We start from the raw sequence: 13061 nt of genomic DNA, 5'->3' as shown, positions 1-13061 counted from the left end.
TTCACCTTTTTAGTATGCAAGTGTTATTGATCAAGAGATTCACAGCAGATGTTTTGCCGGCTTCACTCTTAACCCACTGTGCTGATATCACATGCTTTTTCTCAACTAAATAAATCCAACATCGTTCTAAAGTGAGTAGCGGCAACATCTATTTCTCCCAGCGGGGTATGAGAGGAAATTTGTAGGAAGTGTTTTATGTTATAATGCAGCTGCCGGAATAGTCAATGCCCACCTACGTCGGCGCGTTGACAGAGGATCATAAATCGCTTGGTGCTAGTAAAAAATGCAGATGTGATAAAACCCCAACACACCCCCCTTTTATACCTGGACAGCTGATAAAGTCAGCTTTTTCTCTCTGACAGGTGGGATTAAAGGAATAATTTATCCATATATTAAAATTCTGTCGTAATGTATTCATCTTCAGATGACTTTCTTCTAGAACACAAAAGGTTACTGTATACAGCACCGTGGCCGTATATGAATGTAAACAAGAACCAGGATTGTGAATCATATTCCAAGTATTTGGAGATCATACAATAACTTTGTATAAGGTTTCACATTTTGGTCCTCATTTTTATTTCTTTGGCTGTACTGTTCCTATAAATAAAATAAAAAAGCTCTTGCTTTTATCCTTCACATGAGGATATGTATCTTTATGTTAATTAGATATCAATGCAAGTCTTCGTCTTCCCTGTGCATCCCTACAGGCAGAAGTTATACGCTCCTGCCTTTCTAATGTCGTGACTCCTTCATTGGACTCCCAAGAGGAGCTTAGTAGGAGTCGATATTATATGCATAAAGTTTCACACATCATCTTAAATAACCTTTGTCTCACACAAACAGCCTTTATAAATGATGCCTTTTATATTTCTTTTAGTATAACACTGGGCTGCATAGTCTTATATCAGCCCTCTCAGGACCATGCATCATGCGTAGAGGGTTTTATCTCATTACATTTTTGGGGGTCATGGTCTTTGCAGACCAAGAAACACAGCACTCGAGCTCCCTGTGGCCCAGCCACGTTTCTTATCATACAGACTTCCACTTCTTTCCCTTTTTCCTAAAGAGTTTTCAGCATAATGTTTCTTCTTTGCAGCAGAAGACCCATGTGAAAAGCAAGGCTCCTATTGACAGAATAAAGCTACGCTGACATGCTACAAAACCCCAGCCATGCAACACTCCACACTGTGCATCTGCACTTGAAAGGGCATTGGAAATTCACATTATTTTTAGAGTCTGTTTCAAAAACCAAAGGGTGTTAAAGCTGATATGGAGAGCTGAAGAGAAATTGCTATCATTCCTACATAACTTCTAAATTAGCGTTTGTGGTAAATCTGTCCCAAAATGTCTCATCGATGTCTCTTTTCTTTCTCTACCCCACAGCTCCACCCAACAACATCTCAGTAGTGGCCGAGAACACCCCAGCGCCATTCAGCCGGTACCAGCCCCAAAATCTCACTCTGGTCTGCACTGCCAAAGGAGGCAAACCGGCCCCAATGGTGAGTTCCACACAATTTTTTGGCAGACATACAGAACACACGTGGCTTTGGTAAGGGTAGACTTCAAAGTCTCGGCAACTGTCTATATAAAGTGAGTCTTTTCATTAAAGCCAGAAAGACTCCTGAAGCCCACACACCTTAACCTCATGAACACCAACGCTGCTTGAGTTCAGCCAGCGGATTGCAAAAATCCCACCAGCCCATTAATCACACTCTGTAGGCGAACGGTAATGTATTCTGGATCTATCTTGCCCCCTTCTCAAGCAATTAGGAGCCCAGCATGAGAGGCGTGCAGTTTAAAAATGATTTCCAGCACCCCACCTAGAGAGTCACATTGCCGAGCTCTGGGCTGACGGGCTTCGGTCTTCATCAGCAGGGGAACCTCAAGAGCAGGCCTGACACCAGGGAAAAGCTCTACCCTCATTACCGGCCAATCCGCTGTCATTCACTAACAACAGACAGAGCGTGTACTACATCAGCGTGGGCCGCGCACTCCTCATCAGACTCTAAGGTGGAGCCGCTAATGCAGGCGAGCGGCGGGAGCAGAGAAACAGCAGATAAATTAGAGCTGAAAGATGGGGGGATATCCGTAAAAGGTTCCTGGTAGCTGAGGACATTCTTACGTTAATATTTTTCAAAGAGTTCAATACTGATCAGGGTTGGTAGTCATGGCCATTGGCAATTGTGTTGAATTATTTTACATTTCATTCTCGCAAGAAAAAATCCGTCTGTTTTTTGTTGTTGTGTGTTTTGTTCTTCACAGTTGTGTGATGCACTCTGTCATCTTCCTTTCTGTTCCTCTGCTCCCTGTCCTCCTTACTTCCCACTTCATTAACTTCCTGAGGTGTATCATTAGGTGGATAAAACAAACAAGACCAAAGACGTTAATAATAACCGGACCTGGCAACACTGCAGTGCTGCATCTGTGCCGTTACTCACTATTCTCTCAAGCATGTCTCCAGACATTAATCGATCTCAATTTCACACCACAGACACTAAACAATCTAGCAAACTGACTAACGTGAATAATACATGTAGACACTCAAGTTTTTAAGACTTTTAAATAGTTATTTATTTATTTAGACTTTAGACTTAGTTGCCTAGTTGCGTTTTTCATATGAAAAAGGTATCTCTGGTTATAGAAGTTAATGGGTACCGCTGTTTTTCGGTTACCGACATTCTTCAAAATATCTTCTTTTGTGTTCTGTGGAAGAAAAAAAGTCATACAGGTTTAAATGACAAGAGGGTGTGTAGATAATACCAGCTTGCATTACATGGCAGTTTTTCATATTTAAAATACTTTTCCCTCTTAACATGAGTGTCAATGTTTTTTTGTGTAAGTGAAGCCTTTTTCGAGTTTGCAGAATTTCTCATCAAAACAAAGGAATGTGAGGGTCTTTGCATAAAATAAACGTATTAAGGTAATTAGGTATATTGGACGATGTGGTAATTAGGTATCTGGTGGAAATGGGTGGAGTAGTTTTCTGCATTTTTATAAGACTAACACTCATTCAGAACATGGGTCACAGCGGGACCAGTGCAGGGTGGGAGAAAATGTTTTGCCAAATTATATAAGCCTCTTTTTTGCGTTACCATGTTCCAATGTTTAGAAATTACAGTTTTTCTCAAATGCTAAAACACATTTCACAAACGTTTCCTCCATGTTCCCCAATGTCTAAACACAACACCCTTTTCTAAAGCTACATAAACACAACCACACCTTCTCACTTCAAAACTCAAACTTTCACACCAAAAGAGCAGCTCGAAGCTTTCAAAAATGTAAACACTATACACATCATTACACACAACAGCAAAAAAATTTAAAACACAATGCTCAATTTGTGAGAAGGTTCTTTGTTTCATAACTGCCAATGCATATTTTTAGAAACTTTACAGTAATGGATCTTCTTAGATCTCTGCAGAGCCTTAGGCATTTAGATTTGTGAGTTTCATATGAAGAGAATAAATCTATAGTAAATTCTGCATGTACACTACTGTAACACAAATCAATCCAAAAACTGAATCTATTGCACACAACAGTACTCTTGAAAACATGATCAGGGTGTGAAGTTTTTTTATTTACTTTATTCACACCACACACACACCACAATCACTGTGCGGCATCATGTCGCTGAGCTGCATCGGGCCACATCCCCTCATCCACATCGCAGGCTATATTGTCTCTTGCCAGGCACTGCGGGAAAAACACCCTGGAATGGCGAATCCATCCATTGAGGGCCTCCACTGGGATGTCAACACAGGCCAGCTCCATTGCCCTTAGGAGGTTCTATCTAGTGTATGGTTGTCTGTCATAAACCTTCCATCTCCACGATGAGAAGAGCTCCTCTATAGGATTCAGGAAAGCGGAGTATGGTGGCAGACAAAGGTGGTTACTGTACAAACCACTCTCTGATTTGGTTTGTTCTGTGGAAGCTTACATTGTCCCAAATGATCACATAAATGTGATGGGCGGTCCAGGAGGATGTCTTTTAGCTCCTCTAGGAAGGTGAGGAGACGTTGGATGTTGTAAGACCCAAAGGACAGAATGCCGGTGGACAAGCCCCTCCAAACCCATGGCCGCACAAAGAGTGATATTACCCCCCCCACCCACCCCCCGTTGGCCAGGAACCTCAGGTGATGGCTCTTTGGCCAATGATGTTACGGCCTCTTTGCCTTCGTTTCTGCAGGTTGAAGCCAGCCTCATCCAGGAAGAGGTACTCATGAGGTCTGGCCATCGCGTCCAACTGTAATATCCTCTGTGAAAATGTGAAAGTGCACAGGTGTTCAGAACAACAGTCAATCAGGTAGCACAGTATTGTCCAGAAGCAATGTAGGCCACTGAGTATCACAGTATGTCCACTAACTGTACTGTGAACATGGATGTATACTTACTTGCACATAGTCGTAACGTAGGTCTTTGTGTCGCGCAGAGTTGCGCTCAAAGGGAACCCTTTAGACCTGTTTCGTCCGCATCTTTTGAGACCGGAGAACTCGGTCTATTGTGGCCAAGCTGACATCAATGCTCTCAAAGTTGACATTATCGGCAGTGACTTTGTCTCTGATCTCCCGGACTCTGATCTCCCGGAGTCATCTCCCGGAGATGAGGTTGTTCTCACGAACCATATCCAAAATGAGGGTTTCTTGTGCCGCTGTAAATATGGCAACCCTCCCACCTCGATGTGGCATTCTTTCAACTCTAAAGAAAGAAACATGTGTTGTCAATTGACATGTTTTACAAATACAGTAACAACTTATTTGAAACAAATAGACTACTTTCACAGGCTTGTAAATTGTATTGTGACAAAGAAAGCAATAGAGTACAATACCTGTTGTGTTGTCTGAATGCCCTGATAATGGTGGCCACGGTGAACCTACTCAGGTTTGGACGGACACTTAGTCCTACTTCAGCCATTGTCATGCCATGGACAATGACATGGTCAATGACTGTTGCTTGCATCTTGTCTATAATGATGGTGGGAGGTTGTCTTGCTCTCCCTCCTGGACCTTCTCCTCTCCCTTGTTGGCCTCCTCCTCTTCCTCCTGGAGCTTCTCCTCTCCCTTGTTGGCCTCCTCCTCTTCTTCCATAGCCAGCTCTTCTCCCTCCTCTGACTCGAATCTTCAGCAAACTGTGCCCTCTGAACTTGCTTTTATACATGAGGTCACAGCATTGGCAACAAGTGTCTTAAATTTTGAGTCGATGTGTGTAATGAATGGTGCCAGGTGTGTTCATTGTGTTCAAATATTGCTGACTGTGGCAAGCATTTTGCATCACATGAGCTTTCATCTGAGAATATGAGCAGAGTTATTTTGCAACTTGTGTTTTAACAAGGACAAATGTGTTAAGATTTATGAGAATGGAGGATTGTGTTTTGTGAATTGTGTCTTCATGTGAAATGTGTTTATGATATTGGAAAATGATGGCTATATTTAGTAAATGTGTTTAGACAACTGGACATTTGGTTTAGAGGATTGGCTTTTGAGTTTTAGCATTTGAGAAAAACTGTAATTATCTTCAGGAAATAACTTTGTGTATCTAGATCTGAAACAAAACCATTGGGGGATAACATTCAAAGTCACCTTGTGCTCTATTGTACAGTAAAACAACAAGGAAACTAAATGAGTAAACAAATAAACCCAAAACACTTGGGGCATCTTTGGATATTTATTATCTACGAACTCTCCAGATACCTATAGACCTAGATAGAACTTTAGATCTGAAGTTATTGAGCTCTAAGTAACTCTGGGCGTATCGATGATCTAATTTGGAGCCAAGTCCTTGAGAAAAACAAGAAGTTGCATCGTAAATAGACTGTAAAAAGTGAATTGTTGCAAAAACACAAGGCATGGCGTGCAGAAAACACAGGCTTTTGCTCTTAAGCTGAAGCATGCTTAAAGAAGTCATGTTTTAAAATCGCACTTACACTGATATATTTATTTAGAGAACCAGCAGGATATATATTCACTTATTTGCTTCTTGGTTCAATAAACATGCAAACAAAATAACGTTATTCTCAGCAAATACAGCTGTGCTCGAGGGGCGCAGCACTGAGCTGTATTTCTTTTCTTCGCAGTTTCAACTGCCTGTCTCCTATACTGTTTTATGATGCATCTCATTTAGACATTATCGGTGTTGCTGCCTTATGGCTAATTTCTAAACCATCTGGAACATTCTTTCTTCCACACTCTTTCACTCTCATCCTTCAATAGTAGGTCAAATCAATGCCACGGCTTTTCAGTTTAACACCCTCTTAAAATCAATTTAACAGCCACTGTGAATCGGGTTCAAAGCATTGTAGCATTCACACAGCGTGCTGTGCACCAGACATGTTCATATTTTCTTTGCTCTTTTATGGGAAAAAACCCCACTTTCGTTTCATCAGCTTTTTGCTCCAGATAATCTTGTGAACCAGACACAATTCTTTAGAATGATAGAGTGAAGCCAGATTGAAAGGTGCACTATTTTTTGACAGTGGAAATTGTTTTTCTGACAGTGGTTTAGGACTTTATACTGACAACTATTGGTGTGGATGTAGCATTAACCAAAAAAACATGTTTTTACAGATGCCATTGCCAATTAATTTGTAAGTCTTCAATTCTAAGTGGGTTAATGTCGCCCCTGCTGGATGACACTGTAACTGCACATTTATGCAAAAATGATCATTGGTGGCCACCAATATGTATTTTTCCAAAACATTTGTCAAAAGCACATATTTAGGTGTAATAATTCGTTTGGAGCTCTCTCCACCTGGCCAATAACCCTCTAGGGCTGCTTCTTATTTTAAAAACGCAGCAGTGCCTCGCCTGACAGGACAATCTGGTGTGTCCTCTGCACAATCTGCTGCTGATTGAGTGAGAGCTGGATAATGTCATATAATACAGGGGGTGATTAAGTCCGTTCAGCTCTCACACTTACATTGTAAGTTCAGAAGTGACGGCATCATCTCTCTGACACTCCAGTGATTAAATATGACAAGTTTGAAAGAAGAAAGAAAGGCCAAAGTAACATCCACAATTGTCAAGTCTCTAAATGAGCTTGCCACTCGAAATTGGCAATAGGCTGCATGCAGGTGCCTTCATTAGCGCCCATTCATGGGAAAAACTGCTCTGCATGGCGATGTGACGCATTGTGCTGCTGCTCGGGCGAACGCTGGTACAAAGCTATTTGTTTGCTGCGCTCATTGAAATCCGCAGAGGTGCGAGCATGCGGGTACGTTTTGTGCGCTTTCATTGTGTGAAGCGTGTTGGAACACCGATTCATTCAGAGACTAAAACAGGAGTTTCTTTTCATTTCATTGTAATGTGTTCCAAGAATTGCCAAAAATACTTTAAATATAGTTTCTATCAGACTGTAATATATTATGGTGCAATAGATTCTGCTTGGATAGACTCTGTTCGCTATAAATGTGTTTATGTAATTACACTCTCTACTGAGACACGAGACAAGTGTCTGTGTGAAACTATTTTGGGTTGTGTAGGAGTCACGTATGTGACAGCCTTAGCATCTCCCTTACAGCTAAAAGGGGACTTTATAAACTTTGACTTCACAAAAGCCAGTCAAAAGCCGCCGAACGATCAACAGTGCATCCGACGTGTCCGATATCTCATTTGTATCGACGAAGAGGAGCGTTTGTGACTGCGGATTTAGAAGCAAGGCAATTATTGAAGCATGTTGGAGGGAAATTAATTGCAAGCCTTTATTTGTTTGGACAATCGATTACTGTCTTTGAAAGAAAACAATGGGCTTTTTCCTGCACGATGTGCGATAAGGCATTGCACTGCAAACATTATTAATGGTGCATTTGGTAATATACAGTAGTTCGTATGACATCACTAACATCCCCAGGGTCTGATCGGGCATTTTCTTACAAATATGTTTGCATGCCACTTTAAGCACGTCAATGCTGTCGCTCAACAAAGGACTTTGAACCATCTATCTGAACCACTGTACTAAGAAATGTTATCTGAAACACAGAGACTGTTCTGCACAAACACTGCACAATTCAGGGAACAGTATTACAGTATGAATAATTGAAGAGACTGTGTTTGCGGAGATGGGAGCTTGGAATGAGTTGAGCATGTTGTGTGACCGTTACCTTGGTGATTAGCATGGCTATGAATAGGAGCTCTGTGCACTATTTACAGAGACAGCCTACCTCTCTCTCTCTTTCAGATCAAACCCAGATTGTGGCAGAAGATTTATGTCTCCACATGCTGGTCGAATGGAGTTACTGCAGTGGGTCTGGCACATTTATAAAATAAGCAACTCCACACCAACCTTGGATTGAAAAATTACAATATGCATTTTGGGCAGAGTATAAATCACTCTTTATTGGTATTTTTTTGTAATGAGATGCAGCATTTGTAGCCCATGCATTATGAATAAGTCTGGTTATAGAAACGAGAATCACCCACAAAGGGCTCATTATGGTGTGTGTACATTACTTATTACTATTTAGCAAGAAGTTTTATTAAGAGGACAATCTGCCCGGACAGGATACGCAGTGTGCAAGCCAATAAAAGTTATCTTTGATGGAAGCTGAGTGCCAACACCATACTTTCCATGTGGATCGTGGCATTGACACTCCCCGAAGGAAAACTCTCGGGCGTTGGGAGTGGCATTGAAAGCATTGCTCCTGCTTCAATGGCTTACACTCTTTCACTCCTCCAGTAATCGGATGGTGTGGCAGAGAATGAATAGCAAATAGTTGTTTGTAAATGCAGAACGTATGATGCACACTCACGCCTGACTGCATATGATTAGCTGATTCGATTGGACCATTTACTTTACATTGACACAAGCATTGGGCTGTTTGAGCACTGCATGGTAATAAAAAGCTGTGCAAAGAGATGTGATGCATACATTTTAAATACAGCTCCTACAGTTTCTACAGATTATTTACAAATCTCAGAAATTAGTTACCCCGTGAAAGACTAAAAAATGCAAAGACAAATAAAAGTTGTGAAAATGTAGGAATATTCTATCGATGTGGATGTAGTTCGGCAAAAGGTGGATTCGATCTTGCATTCAGTACTACTTGTCACGCATCTTACTCACTACACCACAGAAGCAGAAGTTGTTTTTACACCCATTCAGATTTGCCCATGGTTAGATGCCCAAAAGACGCAAAATGTGAACAGCCCCTAAGTGATTCGTGCATGTCATGGTAATAAAAAAATTGGGGCTTTACTGAAAACTTTCGGGGCTTCAGCCCCTTTAGGCCACCCCAGCGTGGCTGTATAGTGTATTTAAGTTTAGGTGTTAACATTCTCTAGAAACTCTCATGAGGAAATGTGGAAAACCAGGCCTTTAGTACTTTCTCACACTGCTCTCGAACCAGTATTCAGCAGTTCTGTGAACTACTACACTGTCCTCTCTAAAGGACTCCATGGTTAAGGCATTGTTTTTGTTATCTTACACAGCCCTCTTCTAGCTGTTGTCTGGAGCCTTACCTATTAGCATGAGGTTTCCACTACGCATCTGCTTTTGTCTGTTCTTCCCTGTGGCTGCAGGCGCAAATAGTCAGATAATGCAAGTAAAAGCCACAGTGTGGTATACGCTGTTAACCTCTCTCAGCAGCTACAGAGATAAAGTGTGTACTTAAGAGCACATTAGCTGCAAAAACAGTCTCTGCATGAAGGAAAATGTCCCTGTCCCTTAGAAGATTCTTTCTTTTCACTTTCTCAGAATTCCTGTGAAGATGTAAGCAAGAAACTAGACTTTTTAAGGACGTGAGCTCAATTCAACATTGTTGCATTTCCTCACCCAGCAGAGTGCCCAGGCGTAAGAAATCCCAAACCACACATATGTAATCAGAAAAGGGCAGAAGAGTGAAATGTTTCACGTCATGCAACAACACGTTAATCTTCAGAAAATGGGATTTAAAGAATATAATTTGCTATATATAGCATGCTGCTTGCACCTGTCTTAAACTAAATCCCTCTCTTTCCTACTTGCAGAGCTGTGAACGAACGAAAAGGCAGAGATTCCTGGTAAATGGGGTACAAGCAGAGCGCTGTGAAAACATTAATGCTACAGGCATTAGGCCTGCTGAATTTAATACACATATCTAGAGGTTGTGTGTTGAAGTGGGAACTTAATTCCCTGTCAAGTGATTTACCAGTCGGGAATCTCAATTCCCAGATGCACCGTAGTGGGAAGAGACAGATACAGCAGCGTGACGGTGGAACATCAGCGTAAAGCAGAAACGGTGTCACGTGTATTTGCCATGTTTGTTGAGTGAAGCTTAGCATTGTCCTAGATACTGCTGTTTAGACTTGTCAATCACAGGGCGTGTTATTTTTACTATTTCATTTGATTGTTGTTGCAGAGACCGGTTTTCTCTTTCATTCTTTACAACGTACTCACTTTTTTAATGATTCTCCCTTTTTTACATGGTGGACTTTACAAGTGAAATTTGAGAACATACTTTGCTGCCCCAATTAAATTGATGTTTTAAATCATGGGGTGTTCAACTGGGGGTCCGCTAATAAATCTTGGATCACAACACATTTTTTGTCAAAAAAAAGAAAAACAGATAAGATATTTTATTTTAAAAAAATCGAAATTCCTTTTAACAGCCATTATAAAACCCTTGCATCCATGTGCAGTCACGTGGACTTACGATAGCCTACCTCAATGCAGAGTAGACCTTATTTTGTGTTCAACAGAAGTGCCGAAAACAGTTGAATTTTTGGGAGCACTATCCCTTTAAATGCACTGTAAGTTGCTTTGGATAGAAATGTCTGCCAAACGGATGAAAGTAAATTTAAGACATGACTTGGTCTCAAACCAGAAATCTTTCATGTCAATGCCCCCTGGGCAGTAGACCCATTTACACACCCTCTGTCATACCTACAGTTCCTTTTCTGTGTTTTTTTTCCAGATTCAATTTAAGCGGGATGGAGAGTTAATAGAGGTGATCTCCTACGTTTCCCCCACTGTGGGTTACGAGGGCGGTGGCTCTGCAGGGGTGCGTGGAGCCAGACCTCTGATCAGCAGGGACCTGGACGACACGAAAATGCGGAAGTCACTTTCTCTGCTGGGTCCGGATGGCAAGCCCGGACGCCTCTATACGGAGAGCCCTGGTCGGAGCTACATGGCCAGGCAGCCTGGTTACGAGCCCAGCCCGCCCACAGAGACCATCCCTGAGACTGTGGTGAGCCGGGAGTTCCCACGCTGGGTTCAGAGCACAGACCCCCTGTACTACTTCAGCAACACGCACATCCCTCAGAGCGACGGGTCTGTGATGGTTCAAGCTAAACTCACATGGACCCTGAATCCGCAGCTGGACAACGACGCCCTGTTTAGTTGCGAGGTCACGCACCCAGCTCTATCCATGCCTATGCAGACTGAGGTCATACTGGGTAAGTTTTGCTTTTTGCTTTGGTTGTTATTGATTGGGAAAGATACAGATTCTTGGAACAACCTGAAAGCTTCACATTTTTTACCTTGAAGCTAAACGTACCTGACGCAATTATTCTCCTCCCCCTCGTCTTATCATGGGCGAATCGCTTTACATCCCCCTCTGACAGATGCAGTGAGACCAACACTGGTTTCTATTTGTTGCTTAATTGCGTTACAGGCGAGCAGATTGCGGCCGCTAATGCAGAATGCAAAATCTTCCAATGATTGACAGGGCAATTCATTGAGCTGTCTGCGCGGTAGATTGAGTTAACTTAACCACGTTAGTGTAAAAAGTCAAACTGAATGAAAGAAATCAAGCATAAAAAGAATCTCACCATAGTCTCAAAAAAGCAGCTTTGTTACAGGACACCACTGTCGCAACCTCTTTATAAATGTTTCAAAATCTACCGTATACAAGTCAACCGTTTGAGACACGAAGGGGAGGATATGCGTTTTACTTGTGTTTTCTTTATTTATATACATAAAATTGCCTTTTTGCCTTCACTTGTTCAAAAGTAAAGAACAGATTCATTGCAATTCCTCTAATGAATGAGACACCAACACACCTCTGTATTTTCATGGATAGCAGCCCCTTTTTTGCCTTTAAAGCTACAACAAAGATGGCCTGAAGATTCCATTATCACTTCAAAGCCGGCGTTCACTTGTAGTCTCTGCTATCAGCCCTCAGAAAGAGGCAAGTGATGAGACACCAGACAAGATAAACAGAGACATTTCTCTCACTTAGTGGTGCAGGAGCACTGAAACAGAGATGAAGGGGAAGAAACTAGAGATAAAGCAGTGTAGAGGAGAAACAGGGATGCGTTAGAGGTTGATGCAGTATTTCTCCTCCTTTCAATATTCCAACAGATGCGGTTTTAGAACAATCTCTCACTGGTCCATTTCACCCAGATTAATGCGGCAGGTACATACATGGAAGAAACTCCTAACGGATCACAATAATGCTTTTCTCTCGAACATGACTTTTATACTGTAAAATAACTATTAAAGATAGATTGACAGCAAAGTAAACTTCACATAGGCAACAATAAAGGATCTCCTTGCAGCTTAACATCTGCATTATGGCTTATGATACATGATGAAATTTAAGTGATAGTTCACCCAAAAATGAAACTTGTCATCTCAAACCTGTATGACTTTCTTTCATCTGCAGAACCGAAAATAGGATATTTTAAAGAATGTGGGTAACTGATCAACAGCGTTAACAAAGTCACGTCAGTTCTATATATACAAAACCAATGTATGTCAATGAGTAGGCTGCTGCCTTTGTTCGGTTACCAACTTTCTGCAGAAGAAAGAGAGTCCTAACATGATTGAAATGACAAGAGGGTAAGTAAATGATGACAGAATTTTCGTGAAAGTGAATGATATACCTGTGTTAGCTCTAGTTGTTTTTTTATTTACATAACAGTAGGAACAGAAAGAAAGCAAATGAGAGGGATTAAAAAGGAATGGGACTTCTTCAATGAGCAAGCGCGTACCACAAATATAAAGCTTTGACCTCAGTCACTTCCGTAAAGTATTGGGAACTTTTACTGCTATAAAGTGTTAGCTAAATCAAAGCTAGAACGCACCGAAACTGTGTCTCAAGAGTAGGGGTGTCTCAAGTCGCACAAGAAAGGGAGGAATACCAATGCTTG

At 41.5% G+C, this 13061-nt stretch overlaps 1 protein-coding gene across 2 annotated transcripts in view; it reads left to right on the top strand.

Moving 5' to 3' along the window:
• Window positions 1–13061, top strand: part of igsf21a (immunoglobin superfamily, member 21a) — a 173396-nt gene that overhangs the window by 146508 nt on the left and 13827 nt on the right. For both annotated transcript variants that reach the window (XM_079482708.1, XM_079482709.1), the window contains exons 5-6: window positions 1384–1499; window positions 10883–11363. In XM_079482708.1, coding sequence (XP_079338834.1) covers window positions 1384–1499; window positions 10883–11363 — 597 coding nt within the window. The remainder of the gene's footprint in view (window positions 1–1383; window positions 1500–10882; window positions 11364–13061) is intronic.

Source organism: Barbatula barbatula, assembly GCF_947034865.1.
Source record: "Barbatula barbatula genome assembly, chromosome: 20".
In the NCBI taxonomy this organism is placed as follows: domain Eukaryota; kingdom Metazoa; phylum Chordata; class Actinopteri; order Cypriniformes; family Nemacheilidae; genus Barbatula; species Barbatula barbatula.
The sequence above is the reverse complement of the archived record's forward strand: the minus strand, read 5'-3'. Positions and strand labels throughout refer to the sequence as shown.